This window comes from Arabidopsis thaliana (assembly GCF_000001735.4).
Source record: "Arabidopsis thaliana chromosome 1 sequence".
In the NCBI taxonomy this organism is placed as follows: domain Eukaryota; kingdom Viridiplantae; phylum Streptophyta; class Magnoliopsida; order Brassicales; family Brassicaceae; genus Arabidopsis; species Arabidopsis thaliana.
The window spans coordinates 26100267-26118197 of NC_003070.9; the positions used below are offsets into that span (position 1 = coordinate 26100267).

General features: G+C 36.7%; 5 protein-coding genes and 1 long non-coding RNA gene across 9 annotated transcripts; 2 read left to right on the forward strand and 4 right to left on the reverse strand.

The window, feature by feature from the left end:
• Positions 1 to 1140: 1140 nt before the first annotated feature.
• Positions 1141 to 5062, reverse strand: AGO7 (Argonaute family protein). Its single transcript, NM_105611.5, has 3 exons — positions 4402 to 5062; positions 2774 to 4004; positions 1141 to 2691 (listed from the first exon to the last, which is right to left on the reverse strand). Exons 1-3 carry the CDS (start codon positions 4748 to 4750, stop codon positions 1299 to 1301), a joined length of 2973 nt encoding a protein of 990 aa, NP_177103.1. The 5' UTR covers positions 4751 to 5062; the 3' UTR covers positions 1141 to 1298.
• A 1461-nt stretch (positions 5063 to 6523) lies between these two features.
• Positions 6524 to 10091, reverse strand: AT1G69450 (Early-responsive to dehydration stress protein (ERD4); the record flags this gene model as incomplete). Of its 3 annotated transcripts, NM_001198427.2 has the most annotated exons (10): positions 9905 to 10091; positions 9307 to 9785; positions 9164 to 9227; positions 8823 to 9032; positions 8533 to 8703; positions 8151 to 8449; positions 7788 to 8064; positions 7434 to 7709; positions 7119 to 7352; positions 6524 to 7024 (listed from the first exon to the last, which is right to left on the reverse strand). In NM_001198427.2, exons 2-10 carry the CDS (start codon positions 9738 to 9740, stop codon positions 6854 to 6856), a joined length of 2136 nt encoding a protein of 711 aa, NP_001185356.1. In that variant the 5' UTR covers positions 9741 to 9785; positions 9905 to 10091. The 3 variants fall into 3 exon arrangements, with proteins under 3 accessions (NP_001185356.1, NP_001320819.1, NP_177104.2); NM_001334409.1 differs by having other exon boundaries at positions 7119 to 7709; NM_105612.2 differs by lacking the exon at positions 9905 to 10091 and having other exon boundaries at positions 6854 to 7024; positions 9307 to 9882.
• Positions 10092 to 11051: 960 nt separating this feature from the next.
• AT1G09057 lies at positions 11052 to 11256 on the forward strand. The gene has a single exon (NR_139554.1). It is a non-coding gene; the product is annotated as an other RNA (long non-coding RNA).
• Positions 11257 to 11421: 165 nt separating this feature from the next.
• AT1G69460 (emp24/gp25L/p24 family/GOLD family protein) lies at positions 11422 to 12990 on the reverse strand. Its single transcript, NM_105613.5, has 4 exons — positions 12682 to 12990; positions 12394 to 12603; positions 12005 to 12081; positions 11422 to 11932 (listed from the first exon to the last, which is right to left on the reverse strand). Exons 1-4 carry the CDS (start codon positions 12892 to 12894, stop codon positions 11788 to 11790), a joined length of 645 nt encoding a protein of 214 aa, NP_177105.2. The 5' UTR covers positions 12895 to 12990; the 3' UTR covers positions 11422 to 11787.
• Positions 12991 to 13308: 318 nt separating this feature from the next.
• Positions 13309 to 13731, forward strand: AT1G69470 (heat shock protein-binding protein; the record flags this gene model as incomplete). The annotated part of the gene is made up of 1 exon (NM_105614.1): positions 13309 to 13731. One exon carries the CDS (start codon positions 13309 to 13311, stop codon positions 13729 to 13731), a length of 423 nt encoding a protein of 140 aa, NP_177106.1.
• AT1G69480 (EXS (ERD1/XPR1/SYG1) family protein) lies at positions 13724 to 17689 on the reverse strand. 2 transcript variants are annotated; one of them, NM_105615.4, is made up of 13 exons: positions 17500 to 17689; positions 16661 to 17256; positions 16253 to 16580; positions 16107 to 16155; positions 15919 to 15990; positions 15707 to 15836; positions 15509 to 15629; positions 15155 to 15413; positions 14964 to 15068; positions 14850 to 14894; positions 14614 to 14763; positions 14239 to 14517; positions 13758 to 14163 (listed from the first exon to the last, which is right to left on the reverse strand). In NM_105615.4, exons 2-13 carry the CDS (start codon positions 17211 to 17213, stop codon positions 13921 to 13923), a joined length of 2334 nt encoding a protein of 777 aa, NP_177107.2. In that variant the 5' UTR covers positions 17214 to 17256; positions 17500 to 17689; the 3' UTR covers positions 13758 to 13920. The 2 variants fall into 2 exon arrangements, with proteins under 2 accessions (NP_001320450.1, NP_177107.2); NM_001334410.1 differs by lacking the exon at positions 17500 to 17689 and having other exon boundaries at positions 13724 to 14163; positions 16661 to 17499.
• Between the last annotated feature and the right edge of the window lie 242 nt (positions 17690 to 17931).

The following is a 17931-nucleotide window of genomic DNA, read 5'->3' on the forward strand; positions in this document are numbered from 1 at the left end:
ACAGATAGGCGTTTGTCAACTAACCCTGTACAGACAAAGACACCAATTTGACAACACATAGAAAGTTCATTCGAGATATAACTTATAATCTTGGAACATTATTGTATAACTTTTGTTGGCATAAACTTTGGCAAAAATATTTTTAAAGTATTGAAAACGAACTTAATAATTGGTTTGAGTGTGTAATTTACTAATTTAGCATGGGAGAGACAATGCTATCAATTAATATTTTTTACCCTATAGTATTTTTTAAGAGAATTGAGAGAGTTTGGTACAAGTTCTCTTCACTTGTCTGGAGAATTTGGGTTCCCGAGAACTGGAAAAGATGAAAAGAAAACCAAAAGATTATTTACTTACTTCAGATTTTCATATTCCTTTCATATTTTATGACAACTCACAAAAACACAGACTCCTAATTCCTCTTTTTGTTCTCTCCTCTTTTTTCTTTTTCATTGTTTACATAAAATCATTCATTCTGTCTTTTGTCCTCTGTGTCGTCGTTATTAATACCCAATTTCTTAAAAATAAACAAAATTTGATAAAATTCATATAGTATACATGGAATGGTTCGTGTGTGTGTGTACTGCAACACTCTGCACATTCATTAACTACACTTTCTTCCAAGTTGCAAATTATTCAATTTTTACCCATTTCTCTCTTTTGTCCTTTCTCTTGTTTTGGGACTTTCACCTTTCCAAACTCCCAAATCTTTTATTTATTACTCCATCAGCATTTAATTTTGTTCACAATCATATTTTTTTTCCAATATTTACACCCAACTAAAAATAGTTATTTTTTCTTAAATCATGACAAATTGAATTTTAACATTTGGAAACTTTAGGAGTCCCTACAAGTAATCAACTCTTTAGTTTTCGAGTGTTTGGTTGAAAGTTTGGCCTTGATGTGATCTTGAAATGTGATTGAGTTTACTACTATAGTTGGAGTTTTGATTGTTGATGATATGATGATAGGTTCCTCTTTCCAAATCATTGAAATGTTACAAAACAAAATAAAACAAAAACTGATATTCAAGAAAAATAATGTTTTGTGGTTGTGAACGTAGAAACACAAATGATCAACATCAACTTCACGCATTCAAGAAAAAAACAAAAAAACAAAAAGAACTTTTACTTTAAAGAAATTATGAATTACAGAAAAATACAATAAAAACTCACTGGCTTGGACTTTCTAGGTTCAATAATTGGCTTTGGTAGTACTTATGATAATATGTGATGAATTTGTCATTGGAACCTATAAAGATAACAGTATCAAGATCAATTTTTTTATATATTAAAGAATCAGCAGTAAAACATGAGATTCTTGACATTATCACTTAATTTAGGAAGAGGAATCGTCTTTGGAGGACCAACACGAGACACAGAAGAAGGATTCATGGATCCTCCATTAGATTCAGATGATCTCTCGATGTATAGCCTTCCTCTGTACGCAGCAAGGTGAGCATAATAAGCCGGTGGCACAATCGATATAGGTTTCGTGCACCTCACGAAAGTGTAACACAAATTATACACAAGTCTCTGCAATTCGTCTGAAGTGAACTCGTTCTCGTCCCATAGAATATGGTAATGCGTTGGCCTGCTCGTGCCCTTCACTCCTAAATGGCTACAGAGATAAAAATCAAACTCTTTCGGATGAGTTATCACTGTATCAACCACTGTACCAGGAGGTATGTTCTCATGGTCTGGATCGCACCGGAACAGCCTTGTGTGGTGTCTTTTCTGAACCACGGCGAATGTGATGCTTGGATTGTAATCTTGGAACTTCGAACAAGCAGTTTTTATCGATTGAAGCTCTTCTTGGAGAACTTTCTTGAACTGTGTCTCGCTAACACCGTCCCTGAAGAATATGATTCGATTCGGAAGCTTTTTTACCGCTTTGTAAAAATCATCAAGAAGTTCCTTGACCATCAAGTCAAGATCTTGTATGATCTCTTGCCTATGAGTCTGAGACCTCATTCTTGAGACGTATCGGTTAGCTTCTGGCCAGTTTATGCTCCCTACCACAGCCGCTACTGAAGGGCTACAATCATCGAATGGATGAGGATGCGTTACATCAGCTCCCATGAAGATAACCGGCTCATCGGGTCTAAGCAGTCTAGGGATGTGAGAAGGTATCGAGTTGTAGAGCTCGGTCATGGATCCACCGATCTTGGCGTTTATCTTGAGAGCTAAGTTCGAAACGAACTGAGAACTGAGCTTAGTGATGTTAGGGTATAAGCAGCATTGTGTCACAACACCAATTCTTGTCTCTGATATCCTCTTTAGATCTCCGTACCCTTTATGTTTTTTCTCCATTACACAAATAATCAGCTGGAGATTGTTCGATGCCGCTCTTTGAATCTCCTTCAGTTTTGATTCGAGAAGCGAAATGTTGTTGAGTATGTGTGATGGTTCAAAGAAGGTACTGCTTAATGTGTTCTTGCTTAAGAAGACTCCCAAATGCTCACACTTTTGAGTAAGCTCGTTTATGAACTTGGGAATGGTAGATTTCTGATCAGAGCTGCCTCCAATACTCATCAAAGCCCATCTCTCAATTCTAGTTCCTTTAAAAACTTTACTTTCTTTAAGGTTCCTTGGCCGGTCAAGTTTAAGCTTTGGTGGCTGAAGTATTCTTCCTTTCAGCAATGTCATTTCTCTTGAAACCTCAAGGTTGAATTCTCTTGTTTGGTTTCCGCTGTCAAAGTACAGAACCAAAATATTAAACTCTTTTCGATGTTTTAGTACTCGAATATAGAAGCTCAGATTATTTGAATTACCTCGATGGACCGACCGATCCTGTCATAACCTTATCAATAATAGCTTTCCTTTCATTAGGTTTTTGGCAGCCCATTTTCATGATCTTTGCAGCTTGATCATCTGATAGCTTTCCAAGAAACTTTTGACCTTCACAAATCATGCATAGCTCCATAGGAAGGTAACAAGGTCTTGCCCTACTGATTTGCAGACACGGCAAGTTCTTGAACTGAATCTCATAACCATAATGATCTTTGAAGTAACTCATAAGCCTTAGATATTTCCCTTCTCTATCAGGAAACCATATATTCTCCGTAATTTCCTCTGTTAACCCATAAACTCGATACCTTTGAACTGTTTCTCTATGGCAAACAAAGACTCTTATGTTCTTAAGTGCTTTCTCCACTTCTCTCTTTTCCTCTAAACTCAATTCTCTACCTTTGTTCCTAGGAAGGTCCGTAAGAAACTCGAGCCGCTTCTGCAAGTAAGCTATTACTCCAATACTTTCATGGAAAGCTGTGATTGAGAGATCCATGTTAAGTGCTAAACCTTGCTGAGTATGTCTAAGACTCTGGAAAAACCCTCTGAGTCCAACAGCTCCTCCTCCAATCTCCTTAGATCCACCCATAGAACTCGAGTAAAACGATCTTCCGATCGATGTACACTTCTCCATTGGATTCTCTCTCAAGATAACATCAAGAGCATGAATGTATTCTGGAGGCAGAGGAGCCCAATCCTCTCCTTCCTTTCTCTGTTCTTTACCATCAAACTTGGACACAAGCTTCATATTAACCCTAAACAGTTTCTCAATCTTCTTCTGAGGTTGCTTCTCACGCAAGTCACCGTAATTCATCACAGCCTTGCAAGATGGGATAGGGAGATTAACAAAGAACTCAAGCCTATCTCCCTGAAACTCCACAGGGCTGTAAATGTTTTGCCTGCCGTCAAAAGCCGGAACAACACCAGAGAAGCTATTACGATCTGTCTCAACAAGCTTCTGTTTGATCATTCTAGCAATTTCCTTTGAAGGCTGTGGAGATATCTCAACATTGTAATGGTAAATCCTCTGTGACGAATCAAACTTGACAAGAAAATGGTTGGCGAGGAGATAAATGACAGAACCATCTTGACCACCAAAGTCCGGTCTTTTAGCAACCACTAATGCTGCTTCTTCTATTGCTATGGATCCACTCACTTTGTTGTTAGAAACTTGTATCTTCTTCTTCTGTTGGTGTTGCTGCTTTCTCTCCACAACTGTTGAAGCAAAAAAATGGGTGAGTCAAAGTCAAATTTAGACTTTAATTGTTTTTGAATGAAACACAAAAAGATGCAAGTAAATCAGTACCAATAGAGAGAGTATTAAAGGGAGACAGAGAGTTTGTTTTCAGACATTAACACATTAAAGAAAGAGAACATTTAAAGTAAAGTGAATATTGTACAGACTACAGAGAAGGAGAAGGACCATTTAGACATTTACACTATACTAGAGTTTGTGTGGGAATACACAGCAAAACAAGAACAACAAGAGATAGCCTTGAAAACCTCGTCCAATAAATATAAACTAATTCAGCCATAGGTGAGGATCCTAAACCTTTAGACCAAACATGCAAAGAATAAACCAAGAAGAAGAAAAAGGTAGATTAGTAGTCACCTTGAGAAACAGGGAGAGATTTGTGGAAACGGGTCATTGAGTGAGGAGGAGGAAGAGGAAGTAAAGGAGGAAGAGGAGGAGAAAGAGGAAGAAGATGAGGAGGAGGAGGAGGAGGAAGAGAGTTGTGAAATTGAGAGTAGAAGTAGCAGTAGTAATAGTAGTAGTAGCTAGAAGGAAGATTTGAGGCAACAAGATTGAGGTTTTGGTGAGAAGAAGGGTGCAAAAGAAAAGGAGGAGGATTGGTTTGAACATGGTGATGATAAGGCTTGTGGAGAAGAGGTGTTCTTGATTTGGAACTAGGGATGTGTTTGTTGGTACTGTGATGATGATGATGAGTTTTTTCTTCCATGGCTGCTGAGAGGAAAAGGAGCTACAGAGAGAGACCTTTGTTGGCTTTGGAAAGCTTTGGAAAAGCAGAAGAAAGAGAGAGAGAAGAAGAAGAAGAAGAAGAAGAAGAAGAAGAGAGTGTGGGTTTATGAGAGAGAGAGATAAAAGAGGCAGAAAGGGATTGTCTGAGTTTTTGGTCAGGGAAAGGTCAAAGTCCCCTTCCTTTTGTTTTATTTTATTTTTCTGCCCCCAAAATAATGAAATGATGTTATTTATGCTGTCATAAATAAGCTTTAATTGTTGGCAATAATAAAAGAAAATAGGCCTATAAATGTAAATAACTATATTAGTATAGTAGTATAAATGATTTGTTGAGGATATTGAGAAAAGCTACGAGTAAACTATAGTTCTTGATTATATAATCGCAATGTGATTTTTAAGAAAGTAGTGATTACCGATAATGTTTGGTGAGAATCTAACCGATGATATTAGACCTTTATATGTTTTTTCAACAGCATGAATGATTTGATAAGCCTTTTATGGTTTCGTAAACCCCAAGTTGTTGTTGTTGTTGTTACACATGTTTTATAAAATGGACCAATACACTCATTAAATCGAATTATGGGGACCATTCTGTTTAATTATTTATTCTTTGTACTATTTTCTTCGTACCTCATTAATAATACACACTTTGGACTCTTTCATCAATTTTCCGATTTTTTTTAAAAGAAAAATTATACACATGTTTGCATATAGCTGAATAACACCAAAAAAAAAAAATGGATGAAAGTTAGATTAATGATTCTTTACTATTCGTAGTTTATTTTGGAAACTATTGAATAGTATTACATGAAAGCAATATAATTCAAGAGCCCTTTGGCTTCTTTCATTTTTGATTGTGACCAAAACCCATACCAATGGTTCCCACAATTATAGGTCCCACTATAATTTATCTCGTTGAATAATTGTATTTCGTGAAAAAAATCTAGAGATGATGAACAAGAACAATGGGTCTTAAATCATAATATCAACATCAATATTAGGTATCAATCCTAGCCTTTTTATTAAATCCTAAAGATTACGAAGCTATTGGTGCGAATTCATCGAAGCAATGCTAAAACAAAAGATGCTCAATAATATATATTATAGATGTATGTCTTTGTGAAAAATGGTCCGATTCAAAGAGTTTACTTTTATGTAATGGAACACTAAAGATTACTGGGACCAAAGAGATTTGGTCAAAGCTAAAAGCACCCTATAACCCCATTGTTTTGGGCTAAAATTGCTCTCTACTTTTAGCTTAAGCTCTAACCAATAGTATTTGCCTTCTTCTTTTTTGTATAAAACTATTTAGTGATGAAAAGCCGTTAATCCGACGATATTTCTTGTTTTAAATTTTGATTTTGTCTTTTATGTCAACTACAACAAAACTTTGTTAACAAATAATTTTTTGGGAATGTGGTGATGGCGACTGGGTGATATGATTATCGTGGACCCTAAACCATATTATCTAACTCCATTACAAGTTATAATCTCTTATTTTCTTTTATTTACAAGTTAATTAGTACTATTGATTACAAAGATCAAGGTCCAATCGCTTTGACCTATAAGTATATTAAAAAATATCAGATGACCAGTCATATCCATTTACCTATAACTGATTTGGACTAGAGCTCGTTAAAAGAATAAAGATGGCGTTACATCATCACAGATAAATCTTTGGATACCTATTTTCATAAAAACACATTCTCTTTGCAATTTTTTTTTTTTTTTTAATCTTCTCCCAGAGATAAAAATCCCGTTCACATTATGTTAAACAAATACATTTTTTCCCACTCTTGTTATAATTTAGTTTTAGTGTTCTTGTAACAAACAGTTAATGTCTATAAGAGACATGGTTAGCTAACAGTATAACGTTTAGTAGTCAATCTTTAATAACTCACTGATGTAATAAACTACTCTATCTTATAATGACTGATTCTGTAGTAAATAAAGATTTACAAATAAATTATGATATTAGAGTTTCCAATGTAGATCTCTAATGACTTTTGAGGTATAAGTGAAGTGTATATATATGCACAAGCATGTACAGAAGAAGAGACAGGTAAAGTTGTATAGAAGAGGATCAAACCTCACTAAAAGAGAGAAGAGGACTAGTGAGGCTATCGTTTCTGCTTCCTGATCCTGAGAATCTAAGTGGGAGCAGAGCAGGATCTTTGTACGCACTGACCAAGTTATTGTAAAACTCGGGCATTGTTGGATCGTTTCTATCTTCCTTATCTCTCTTTGTCAACACCTAAAACAAAACACAGAGAGTTAACACCAAACATCTTGTAATGCAAATTTCAGATTTACTTCTTTATGTGTGTGAGTGTGTGTGGGATTTGTACCTCAGCAGGATAATCAGTGAATATAGGCATGAAGCGTTTACGACAGAACTCGTTAAAGAGAAGAGTAAAAACGGGAAGAGGGACAAGCAAGTATGTAGCTAGTTCCATCTTCTTTAGCGCAAATAGACCGATTGCAATTGCTTGCATAAGTACAAGAGAGAATATCATCGTATAGTGTATCATTGGCCAAAACATTCCACCCGTATCAAACTTTGGAGCATACACATTCATAAACTGCATCGCAAAACACAATTGAGTCCTTAGTTCTAGTGCACGAAGAAAGCTAAAAGAGTAAAATATGTGTGTCATATATACCTGGTTTCGGTAGATGATGTATGCAAGGATAAAGTATAAAAGGATGAAAGGAAGAATCAATGGAGCTAAGAAGAAGTATGTAATCCCAAGAAGCCCAAAGAAGAGAACTCTAGGAGTGTCTCTGTGGTACCGCATTGGCGGTACAACAAATTCATTTTCATCTGACGGTTCAAAAGATCTTTTTATGTAACTGACCATGAAGGGAACTACACGGAAGAGTTCAGTCAGAGTATCTGTCCATCCTGTTGTCACAACATAAGCGATGAAAAACGAAGCCTGCAAAAATGATGTAAACCACTCTGTAAAAATGACCATTGTGTGAGACAATAAATGGTGGGAGAAGTGTTTTTTTACCTGAGCTGGAACAGCCACAGCCAACTTGAGCGGGATTTGCTTTGGATCGAGAATTACAGAAAGCTTGTAGAAGGCTGATCCAGAGAAAACAGTTGCGAAAAACACATTCCATATAGTGAACCAGATCACCTTGTTACAAGCACTCTTTTGTATATCGCTGTGGCAAATGTGCCCTTGGATAGAAGAGAGAAACTCCATGGTTGGAGGTACGACTTTGAGAGATGTCTGAAGTATAAGACTTGGAAGGTATCCAGTTATTATTTGACTTACAACTTTCCTGCAACAGAGATTGCTAATGTTTAGAACAATAAGCTTAAAGTGTTGTTGTTCAAAGGTAATGATAATGAAAAATCTGTCACTTACATTGATAGGATCAATGACAAGAACGGGAACATAAATTCTAGTGCAGGAAGGTTGGTGAGACCTTGGACAAGTACTACTGGAACAAGAAATAAGATAGTAAGGAGGAGACAAGCGAACACAACCAGAATTTTAGCAAGCCATTTCTGCATAAATGATGCAGAGAAGAAAGGCCAGTGTACGTCATGAGGTTCTGGTGCTGGTTCTGTGAGCCAGTAAGTAGGGTTGATTGATTGTGGCATGTGGAGTGCTGTTGCAGCACCATATCGAGACTTGAATGATACAAAAGCAGCTCGAACTTCCTACGTGATGAGAGAAAACATGCAAAATTATGAGAAAGATGTATCCAGTTCGCAGGTCCTACATGTAACCATCAGAGGCATACCTTTCCAGGTGCTGAAACTTCAGCTTGCCCCAATCGTATGTTCTGTTCCATTTCCTGTAACACACTCTCATAGTGACCCTCAGTATTGTCTTTACGACTGAAGAATCTCATTGGCGTCTTTTTAACTGGCTTCTTATGTTTCACTTCTTTATATAACTTTTTAGCCTTATCCTGCAAGAGCCAGAATTGAAAAAGAAGTGTAACCAAGAGTAATAGATTGCAATAGCATGCACACACAAAGATATACTTTCCAATCCAACGGAAGGCAGATAAGCTTTTTCAAGACTTACAACGACACTTCGGAGTTTACTTGTTCGATGGATAACCACATGAGAAAAATAGGTAGAGGAATGATTTTCACCAAAGAACCTATCAACAGTGTCGCTCACACTGCTTCCATCTGAAGAGGGGATATTTCGAACCAATATTGTAAACTGTTCTGGCTTAGGTTTAGATGAATAGAAATGCTCAATCCTTTTCAACGCAATATATCTGAATTCCTGTCAAAGAAAGACAATACTAATGACAATATAGCAAATACTAATGACAGTCTTCTAAAGAGTCATCACTAAAGAACTTTAGCATTCATTACGATAAAATAATTTAAGTAACCATAAGTACAAGCCCTTACAAAGTAAAGAAGACAGCAAACAAATACAGTCACAAGATATATAGCTCCAAAGTGAACCCATAGCCTGCAAAAAAAAAACAAAAATATCTACATATATACATCATCCTAGCAACAATAATAACAACATAAAAGCTTGAGGTTACCATTGTGAGCGGACTTTGAGGTTTGCAACAGAAAACAGATCCAAAGAATTGGCTGACCAGTCAGCGTAATCAATCACTGTAAGTTGATCTCCAAAGCAGTTCACAGGCAAGAGAACAAAAACACCAATGATACCAGCAAACAAGAACACTTTCAAACTAAAAGTGATCATTCTCATAAACACAACACCATCCAAGCCAGATGATTCCATAAGTTCCTTTTCTGTTGGTCTCCATGATTTCCAAATCCATTTAAGAGAAGGTATATACCTTGCTACTTTGTTGCGTCTACGTTTATACGTCCCATTCGCGAGTCTGCGAGGTAAAAAAACCTCGTAGTTTCGTGGCTGCTTCCTCAGTACAGAGTAAAGAATGAAGAGTAATACACATAGGCAAGAGTTTATCCCAACAGACATAAGAAGTGCAGACAAAAGCATCTTCAATGCTTCGAAACCTCTCAGTAACAAAACTCAGCTCAAGAACTGCATAAATAAATCAAAATCAATAAAAAAAAAACTAAAGAATCTATCTACATAATATGAATTCGAATACAGAGATCTTAATTCACACTGATCTTTTACGAGACGGAGCAGGATCAAACCTGAGACTTAAGAAATCGAAATTCTGTGTTTTGAAATCTTCAACGTCAGTGATCGGAACAAAACGCACCACGAATCAGAGAAGACAAATCTGAATTCGTATTATGATTTGAAAGTGAGATTGATTGTGAAAGCAAGAGAGCAGATAATTTTAATTTTGGAGATCGGACGGTCAATAACACGTGTTATAAATAATTATTAACTCATTTAGATTTTATATTAAGGCCTTCCCTCGCTTACCAATTTTTGTTTATTGGTATTACCCAAATTGCCCTCTCTTTGCGTGGGATATCTTAATACGTTGTGAGGGTATTTTTGTATATTTCGGAAAGTCAACGGTTTATCGACACAAGTGGAATGAACAAATAATTGAGCATGTTCAAATCTTACTCTCTTTTAAATTTATTTTGTATTTTGATTACATTATGTTATGATTATGTGTTTCCACGTACAACGATTTAAATAGTGTTAATTCTAATTTTTTTAAACGATGACGACTCGTAAATATCATAGTTGTAACCGCATCCAAATTTAAATTCGCATAAATAGTAAAGCTATTATCTCGACAATTGAAGAGCCGCTTCATATTGCAAATTTCATGAGAGATCAGTTTTTGAGAAGTTGAGGTTTGTGTTCCATGCATTTTCGACAAGGAATTTAGGCCACTAGTGAATTGGCTAAATCATAATTTTATTTTCCTTCTTATGATTTAATTGTTGAATATTGATAATCTTTTTTACAATAGTAGTATGACTTGTGATTTTACTTACTATATAAAAAAATACATCGGTTTTTTGCGTAGCGTATTTTTAAACATTTTGATATATCCTATTGGAAGAAGCTAAATTGGAGCTTTCATCACAGATTTTTCTCTGAATCACTTTCAGTTCCGATTGGGTTTGGTCTTCCTCCACCGATGGACAACAACTTCTGTCGACTTAAAGATTCTGGCGTCTCAGATTCTTCGATTAAACATATAAACGGCTTGATTCATCGAAAATCATAGATTAATGATTTTTGATTTTGTCGCGAGAAACAGAGAAAGAAAAGAGAGTGGTCGGGAATAAAAAAGAGACCGAGAAAAAAAATGGGAAAAAAAGAAATGGTTTCTTTTTTGTTTTGTTAAATATGACTATTCAATCACGTTAGGACATGTCGTCGACCCTCACAAATCTCTCTTCTAGCTCTCTTAATTTTACGTATTTTTGAATTATTTTTTTCTAAGTTAATTTAGAGAACTCTGAAATTTCTTAAGAGAGACTCCCATTGGAGATGGCCTTAGTATCTTCAATTTTATTCTCATGATCACTGCCTCCAATTTAAAGATATTGTATAATGGTTTCTCCTACCGACATTCAAACTAGGAATTTTTTTCTAGTTTCATCCAAATCCAAAACCTTAATGGATCTCTGTTTTTTTCTACTTTATTTCTTTTGTAACACGTCTGTATTATTTTTTTGTTCTATTGAATTTGAATAAGATTTTTTTGTTTTTAAAAGAACAATAATAATATGTAACACGACGAAGTACCCAAGGTTCCACTTCTATTCCAAAATATGAAATAACATGTTTACATATAAATTATAAATATCAGAGTGAGTCCAATAATTGGTTCTGATTGAGATAAGCTGTATAATCTAAAACCTCAGACAAACACAATTTATTTGACTTTAAACCATCAAAGTATCCTAAAGGACCAACAAATCTAAACAAAAACTAAACTTATCTTGGAAAAAAGCAAATAAAGCCACACAAATAAAATTCCCAAGTCTCAGAGAACAGAGTCATAGCCATTGATCTAATGTACAACACCCAAAAGAAGAGAAGATTGATTGTTTGGGCTAAGAAAACAGAAAGAGCGTAACCAACCCCGTAGTAGAGAGTTTCAGATAACCTTCTTCTTCTCGAAAAACGTCTTCAAGTGCAAAAACTGCATCCCTGCAACTCCTATGCAGACGAAAAACGAGAGAACACTCAACCACGCCATTTTTGTGTTAGTGGACCGGTTCAAGTCTTGCATCTCTTCTTCCCTGAGACCACACCACAATCAAGTCATATAAACAATATCTTCATAATACCAAACAATAGAGAAAGAAAAGTACCTATCTCTAAGATAATACATCTCTTCATGAATCGAGTTAACAGTATCAAGAAGACTCTTTACTTCAAATTCCATAACCTGCCACAAAAATGCATAACAACAACACACATGGAGGATCAACATAGTAACCAGCCACTAGCTTCAACAATTCCGCTACTACAATTCTGAAGCTGTGAAACTTTCGTTATCTATTCTTATAATCAGACCAGCTTCTCATAATCCACACAAAGAGAAGAGAAATTGAACTCACTTCAGTTCAAACTGATCATAAGAACACACAATGGAGTATCATCAACATAGTAACAAGCCTAACACTAACTTCAACAATTTCGTTATATCTATGTATATAATCAGAATCAGCTTCTCATAATCTACACACAGAGAACTTACTTCGACTTGACTCTTCTTAGCAACATTAGCCCAGCTTTTAGATTGAACACCAGTCTTCCACTCAAAGTCAATACTCAACGAAACCTCAGGCTTATGATCAACAGCAGTGAAACAAGCCATGTAATCACCTGCTTCAACAGCCGAGAATGCGAATTGTCCTGAATCTACTTGTTCCGCGTGATGGTAATTGTTACCGGAATTAGACGTCACCTTCACACATAACCAAAACTCAGATCTATGGACAAAATTTTAACAAATTAGGTCAAAATTAGAAAGATCTGTGTTTACCTTGACGGAAATTTTGTGAGTTTGTGGTAAAGCTTGACCTTCGTGAGGATTATCGATGTTGTATTTACCAACAGTCATTGAATTGCTTTTGATGTCTTCGGCGATACACTTTGTGCGACCTGAGTGTAGATCGAAGTGAAGCGAGTGTGAAATTGGTGACCAAATCGCTAGAATTAGAAGCATCGTCCATAGTTTTTGCGATTGGAGAAACATTTTTGAAAAATCCAGAGAAATCGAATCTCTCTTCGTCTTCCTTTTGCTTCTTCCTCGATTGTGTAGACGAAGCTCGATGACGATGCAAGTGTTTTGACACGTGTATATGTTTTATTGGTTAAAACACATAAGTGTGAACAGCTTCAGATTACAAACCGATCCTGAATTATTTGGTTCTGCTTAATAAACCGGTTTGGTTTAGCATTATGTGATCCTTGCGTCTTAAGGAACCGGTATGGTTTACCTTTGTGTAAATTTCCTTTTTTTAGGGTACAAAAAAATGCAGAACTTTCCTTTTCTCGGTTAAAAAAAAAAGGAAAGTAAACAACGAACACCATTACTTAACTTTGGAGTGAGTTTCTAATACTGAGTTACTTGAGCCGTAACCGTAAGAGATCATTCATGCTTGAGAGAATGTCAAAAAAGATTAACGAGCTTCTTCGTTACTGTGAAGAGAACTATATTGAGAGAGGAAGTCTCGAACTTGCATTACGATGTGCTGTTTCAATCTGCAAAGCGAATCCTGACGCTCCTCAAGCTTATGCACACGTCGCCGCTTACAGAATCCTTTTGACGGCAGCCAATTATCGTACGGTCACAGGAGAGCCTGACTGGTACGCTGTGTTGGGAATCAACAAACGCGGATCCTCAAAGTCTGTGGTGAACGCTATTGATAGGCGGTGCGAGGAGATCATAGAGGTGTTGGATGGCGAAACTGGGGTCTCCAAAGCTGTTTCGAGGGTTTATGATCTGGTCAGACTTGGCGTATCGGAGTTGATGGACGAAGATAGGAGAAGAGCGTATGATCTCCGTTCTGGATTTTCTATTATCAACTGAATCTAAAACTTTTTGAAGTTTTAATTTTTCAAGCAAAGTTTGTAATCTCTCTATGTTTTCCTATGGATTCATGTATGTATATGTCTTTCCATGTTGAACTTTTCCTATTAAGGCTAATATATATCTGTAGTTTTAGTGAATCATCATCAAACATAATCAGAGAGTGTGTTATTAACTTATAAGGATGGCTCAGTCATCTTTGTCAACATCGTCGTCATCGTAGTAATGGAAAGGATGTGGAACTGACTTGAAGGCTCTGTATTTGCCTACATTGTTCAAGTGCTCATTCTCCAACCTGAAGAAGCTCCATATTCCCCGACGAATAATCTCTAAACATGAAATAATGCTTGTTACTGCGATTTTGTGAAGCGACTTCAAGTTGAACTCTAGCACTAGCTGCATCCATGCCACTCTTAGAATCACATTCACTACCTGTCAAAATCAAATATGATTCAACCAGAATCTTTAGAACATGACATATTCTGATGTTAAAATGTTACTACTTACCATGGCTGCAAAATAGACGCTTTTGTGAGGGACCAGTAATTTGTCCCTTAAGTATGGGTTCTTGGAGTGCTTACGGAGGAGTCCCCAGTCTATAACAATGTCCCAGAATGTGTTCATCCCTGTCGCTACACCTGAGCTTACAAGAGCCAAAATCATCCAAGTGCGTCCCTTTTTCAGTTCATACGCTGTTCTTACGATGACTGCAATGATTGTCAACATATATTTCAACGCATTGTATCCGTGTACGGATTCTTTTTCTTCGCATAATCTGCGTATGCACTGCAAAAAAGTGAATACATGTAAGTTATAGATTCGGATGTGACAGAATCAGTGAAGGCAGTAATAAAAAAAGGAAGAGATTGAATTGTGTGAAACCTGGAGGAAGCGGAGCCAGTAGGGTATAACAGCAACGACAAAGTAGAAGGCATTGTAAACACCATGACTATGACACTTGTTTTGCCTCTGCAAGTATTCTCCTAAGCCATAGTAGCAAATGAATAGCTCAAAGCTCCTTATGGCTTGTATCTGAACTTATCAAAACAAAAAACATCAGTCTATTATTCTGATCATTTATTGTCATTTTTCAGCAAACATTAATGCAAATATATAACCTGACTGGTTAGGTGGTCTCCCAAGAAAAAATCTGGAAGTGTGACCTGTGATAAAGGATAAAATCATGAAGATGAATATTGAATAACATCCAGGAGTCAATTTAATACGATTACCTCGTAGAGGGGGGCACATATACAGTGAAACAGTGATCGTATAAAGAAAAACCGACTTGAGCGGTATATGATGTTGAAAGGACAAAAAAGTATGAAAAGAACAATCTGCAAAAAAAAAAGAGATGTTTAAGCCTGACGGATTCCATCTGATAACGATTGCACAAAATGTAAACACCAAAAGAATATCTTACAGTGGCCAAACACAAAGGAATAACTTCAGGGAGTGTCTTATGATGTTTCATCCTCCAGTCCATATCAAGCTGCAAATTTAGCAGGAAACAGACAAAAGCAAGCACCGCAAGACCGGTGCTTACCAGGAAAACTTCTCGGTCACCCAACTCTGTTCCCTGCTTGAAACCAAAGATGAAGGTATAGTTGACTCTATAACGCTTCCAGAAGTATATATTCGCTGAGTACATGAGCATATGAAGAATGATGAATCCAAATAAGCTGCAGGACATGCAATGTTTGTCAGTGTGAGACAAGAAAGATCTGTTTATTAATTTTCTGAGCACATGTTCTGAGTAAGTGACTAGAATAATTGCCTGTAAAGAGGGATAATATTTGCCATGTATTCAGTACCGTAGTTCTTCTCCATGATTTTTCTACTTTCTATCTTGAAAACAACAGCAATAACTAGTGCAATAGAGCAACCAGAAAAGAAACCTGTGGGAAGTTGAAGAACAATTATCACTGAACAATTGTGACATCTTTGAAAATCTGACACTCTTAAATTCCCTTACCAGAGAAGAATGTAACCCTGTGCCTTTCTCTTTTAACTTTTGGCCTTAGACACTTCATGCCTTCTCTTCGATTACCACTTGAAAAGTGCTTAACAAAAGTTACCTCTACTCTCTCCAGGAGTCTGTTAACCTAAATCAGAATACAGTGAACAAAACAATTTGATGTACTAACATAACAGAAAAATGATTCTACGACTGAAATATACACAAACCTCATCAGAACTTCCAATCAATGAATTATCCACAATTTTCATGTAGTTCCTAGATGCATTCCTCGAAGCAATCTACAAATTAACCAGAGAAAAATGAGTATATTGCATGATTCCGTTGTTCATGCATTGATTGGGCTCTGCAGTAAGAAATCTGTAAGGTATAGAAGAAGCTCTTCTTCATATCTAACCTTCTCATACTTCTTCATGATTTTTGAAAATGCCAGAAGATTCATGAAACTGATTCAAATTACACAAATATAGACAAATCAGTGCCATGACAATATAAAAGAAAAACTTAGTGAGAAAATGAACTTTGGCTGAACCTTCTCCTCACCTGTATTCCTTCAAACGGCGGAGTTTCTGATAGAACTCACTAAAAACAAGCCTCAACTGTTCCTCTCCTTTTTTCAATCCTTTCTTGGAGATTGGTTCATTAGAATCCCCAAAAACTCCTTTTAATGTAGTAATAGGAGATTCAAGCACATCATTCATCTTCACACGCTCAAGTATTTCTCGAAGATCCTGCTTATCACCAATACTGGCTTCCTCTTCATCTCCATTGGTATGAGAAACCGGGACAATGTCAGCCATGATATGGGAGGCCTCTTCTTCTGGAATGTTAGTTCTTTCAATACCATGTACCATATCTGTGTTTGCAGTACCTGCAAATATATCAAGAATTCAGTAAACTGATCATAAATAGATGCTTCTCATCATAAACATTCTTGTCGTCTTTGCTTACCCTGTGTTCTCATTGTGTTATCAGATGTATCTACTACAACCTTATCAGATGGATGCTTCTCCAAATTCAGGTTATCTACATCAGGTTTTTGCATCTTAACCCTCAACGCAATCAGTGCATCCATTTGTTTATCTAACAAAGCCGCTTCCTCAATCACTTCCTTAACTTTATCCCGGTAAAACTTGTTAACTTTGTTTAGATTCTCATCAAGCTTCTTAAAGAATGACTCTTCGAATTCCCCTCCTTCTTCAGACTTTTTGAGAAACTTTGTCTCATACAACTTACGAGAACCTTCTTCCTGCACCGTGTCAACTTTTATGACTTGGTCCTCAATATCCCCTGCACGTTCACTATGCCTAGGATGAAAAGACAGACCACTAAATGAACGGTGCAACGCCTCTGCCTGCTGTGAAACTCTCGACGCTGCTCTAGTCAGCTTACTGTGCTTGTAGCTACGTATTTCTTTTAAAACCCTCTTCAAGCCATTGTAATCCACATAAGCTTCTACCCACTCTGGCACCATTTGCTTCTTAAATATCTTCCCAAACTTCATCTTTTTGCAGCTCAATTCAACCAAATCAATGCTATATCACAAACTTCATAAAGAGGACAAGAACAAGATGTGATCATCAAATACAACAATAACATATAATAAGAGATCAAAAATCGGGAAATCTATGATACGACTACAGAGAAATCTGAAGAAAAACAATAGGTTCGGGATCCATTAGAACAACCAAATAAGCAGAAGATTCGAAAGAAGTTTCTAATTGTGTACATATATGGAGTTTGATCATACAGGGCACGAAAAAACTTGATGAGTAGAGATAGATAGATACCTTGATCAGGAAGAAACGTTAGACTAAGCTCGATGACGTTAAGGTGAAAGAAGACGTCGGAATTTGAAACGCCTCTCTCTCTCTCGCTCTGTTTACTCTCGCCGAGTGTCACTACAGTATTTGCTTTGCTTGTATTAGTTGGTTACTGCTCTGCGGCTGAGATCATGCTTAAGAACTTGTTCCTCTCCTTCCAGCCGTTGGATTCTTCCTGACTGCCACGTGCCGTTCGATAATGGAACGCGTGTTCAACTGCTGCGGCCGAAATTGATGGAAGGAAGCAAAATCATAGATACTGGTTGACCATTTTTTTGGCCGACTAGAGATTGACACGTGTTGCTTCATAAGCCTCACTGTGGCAGTGAAACCGTCTAACTTGGCAGTATCGGGACCTTAAGGATTTAACCAATCAAATTTGGCAGTATCAGGACCTCA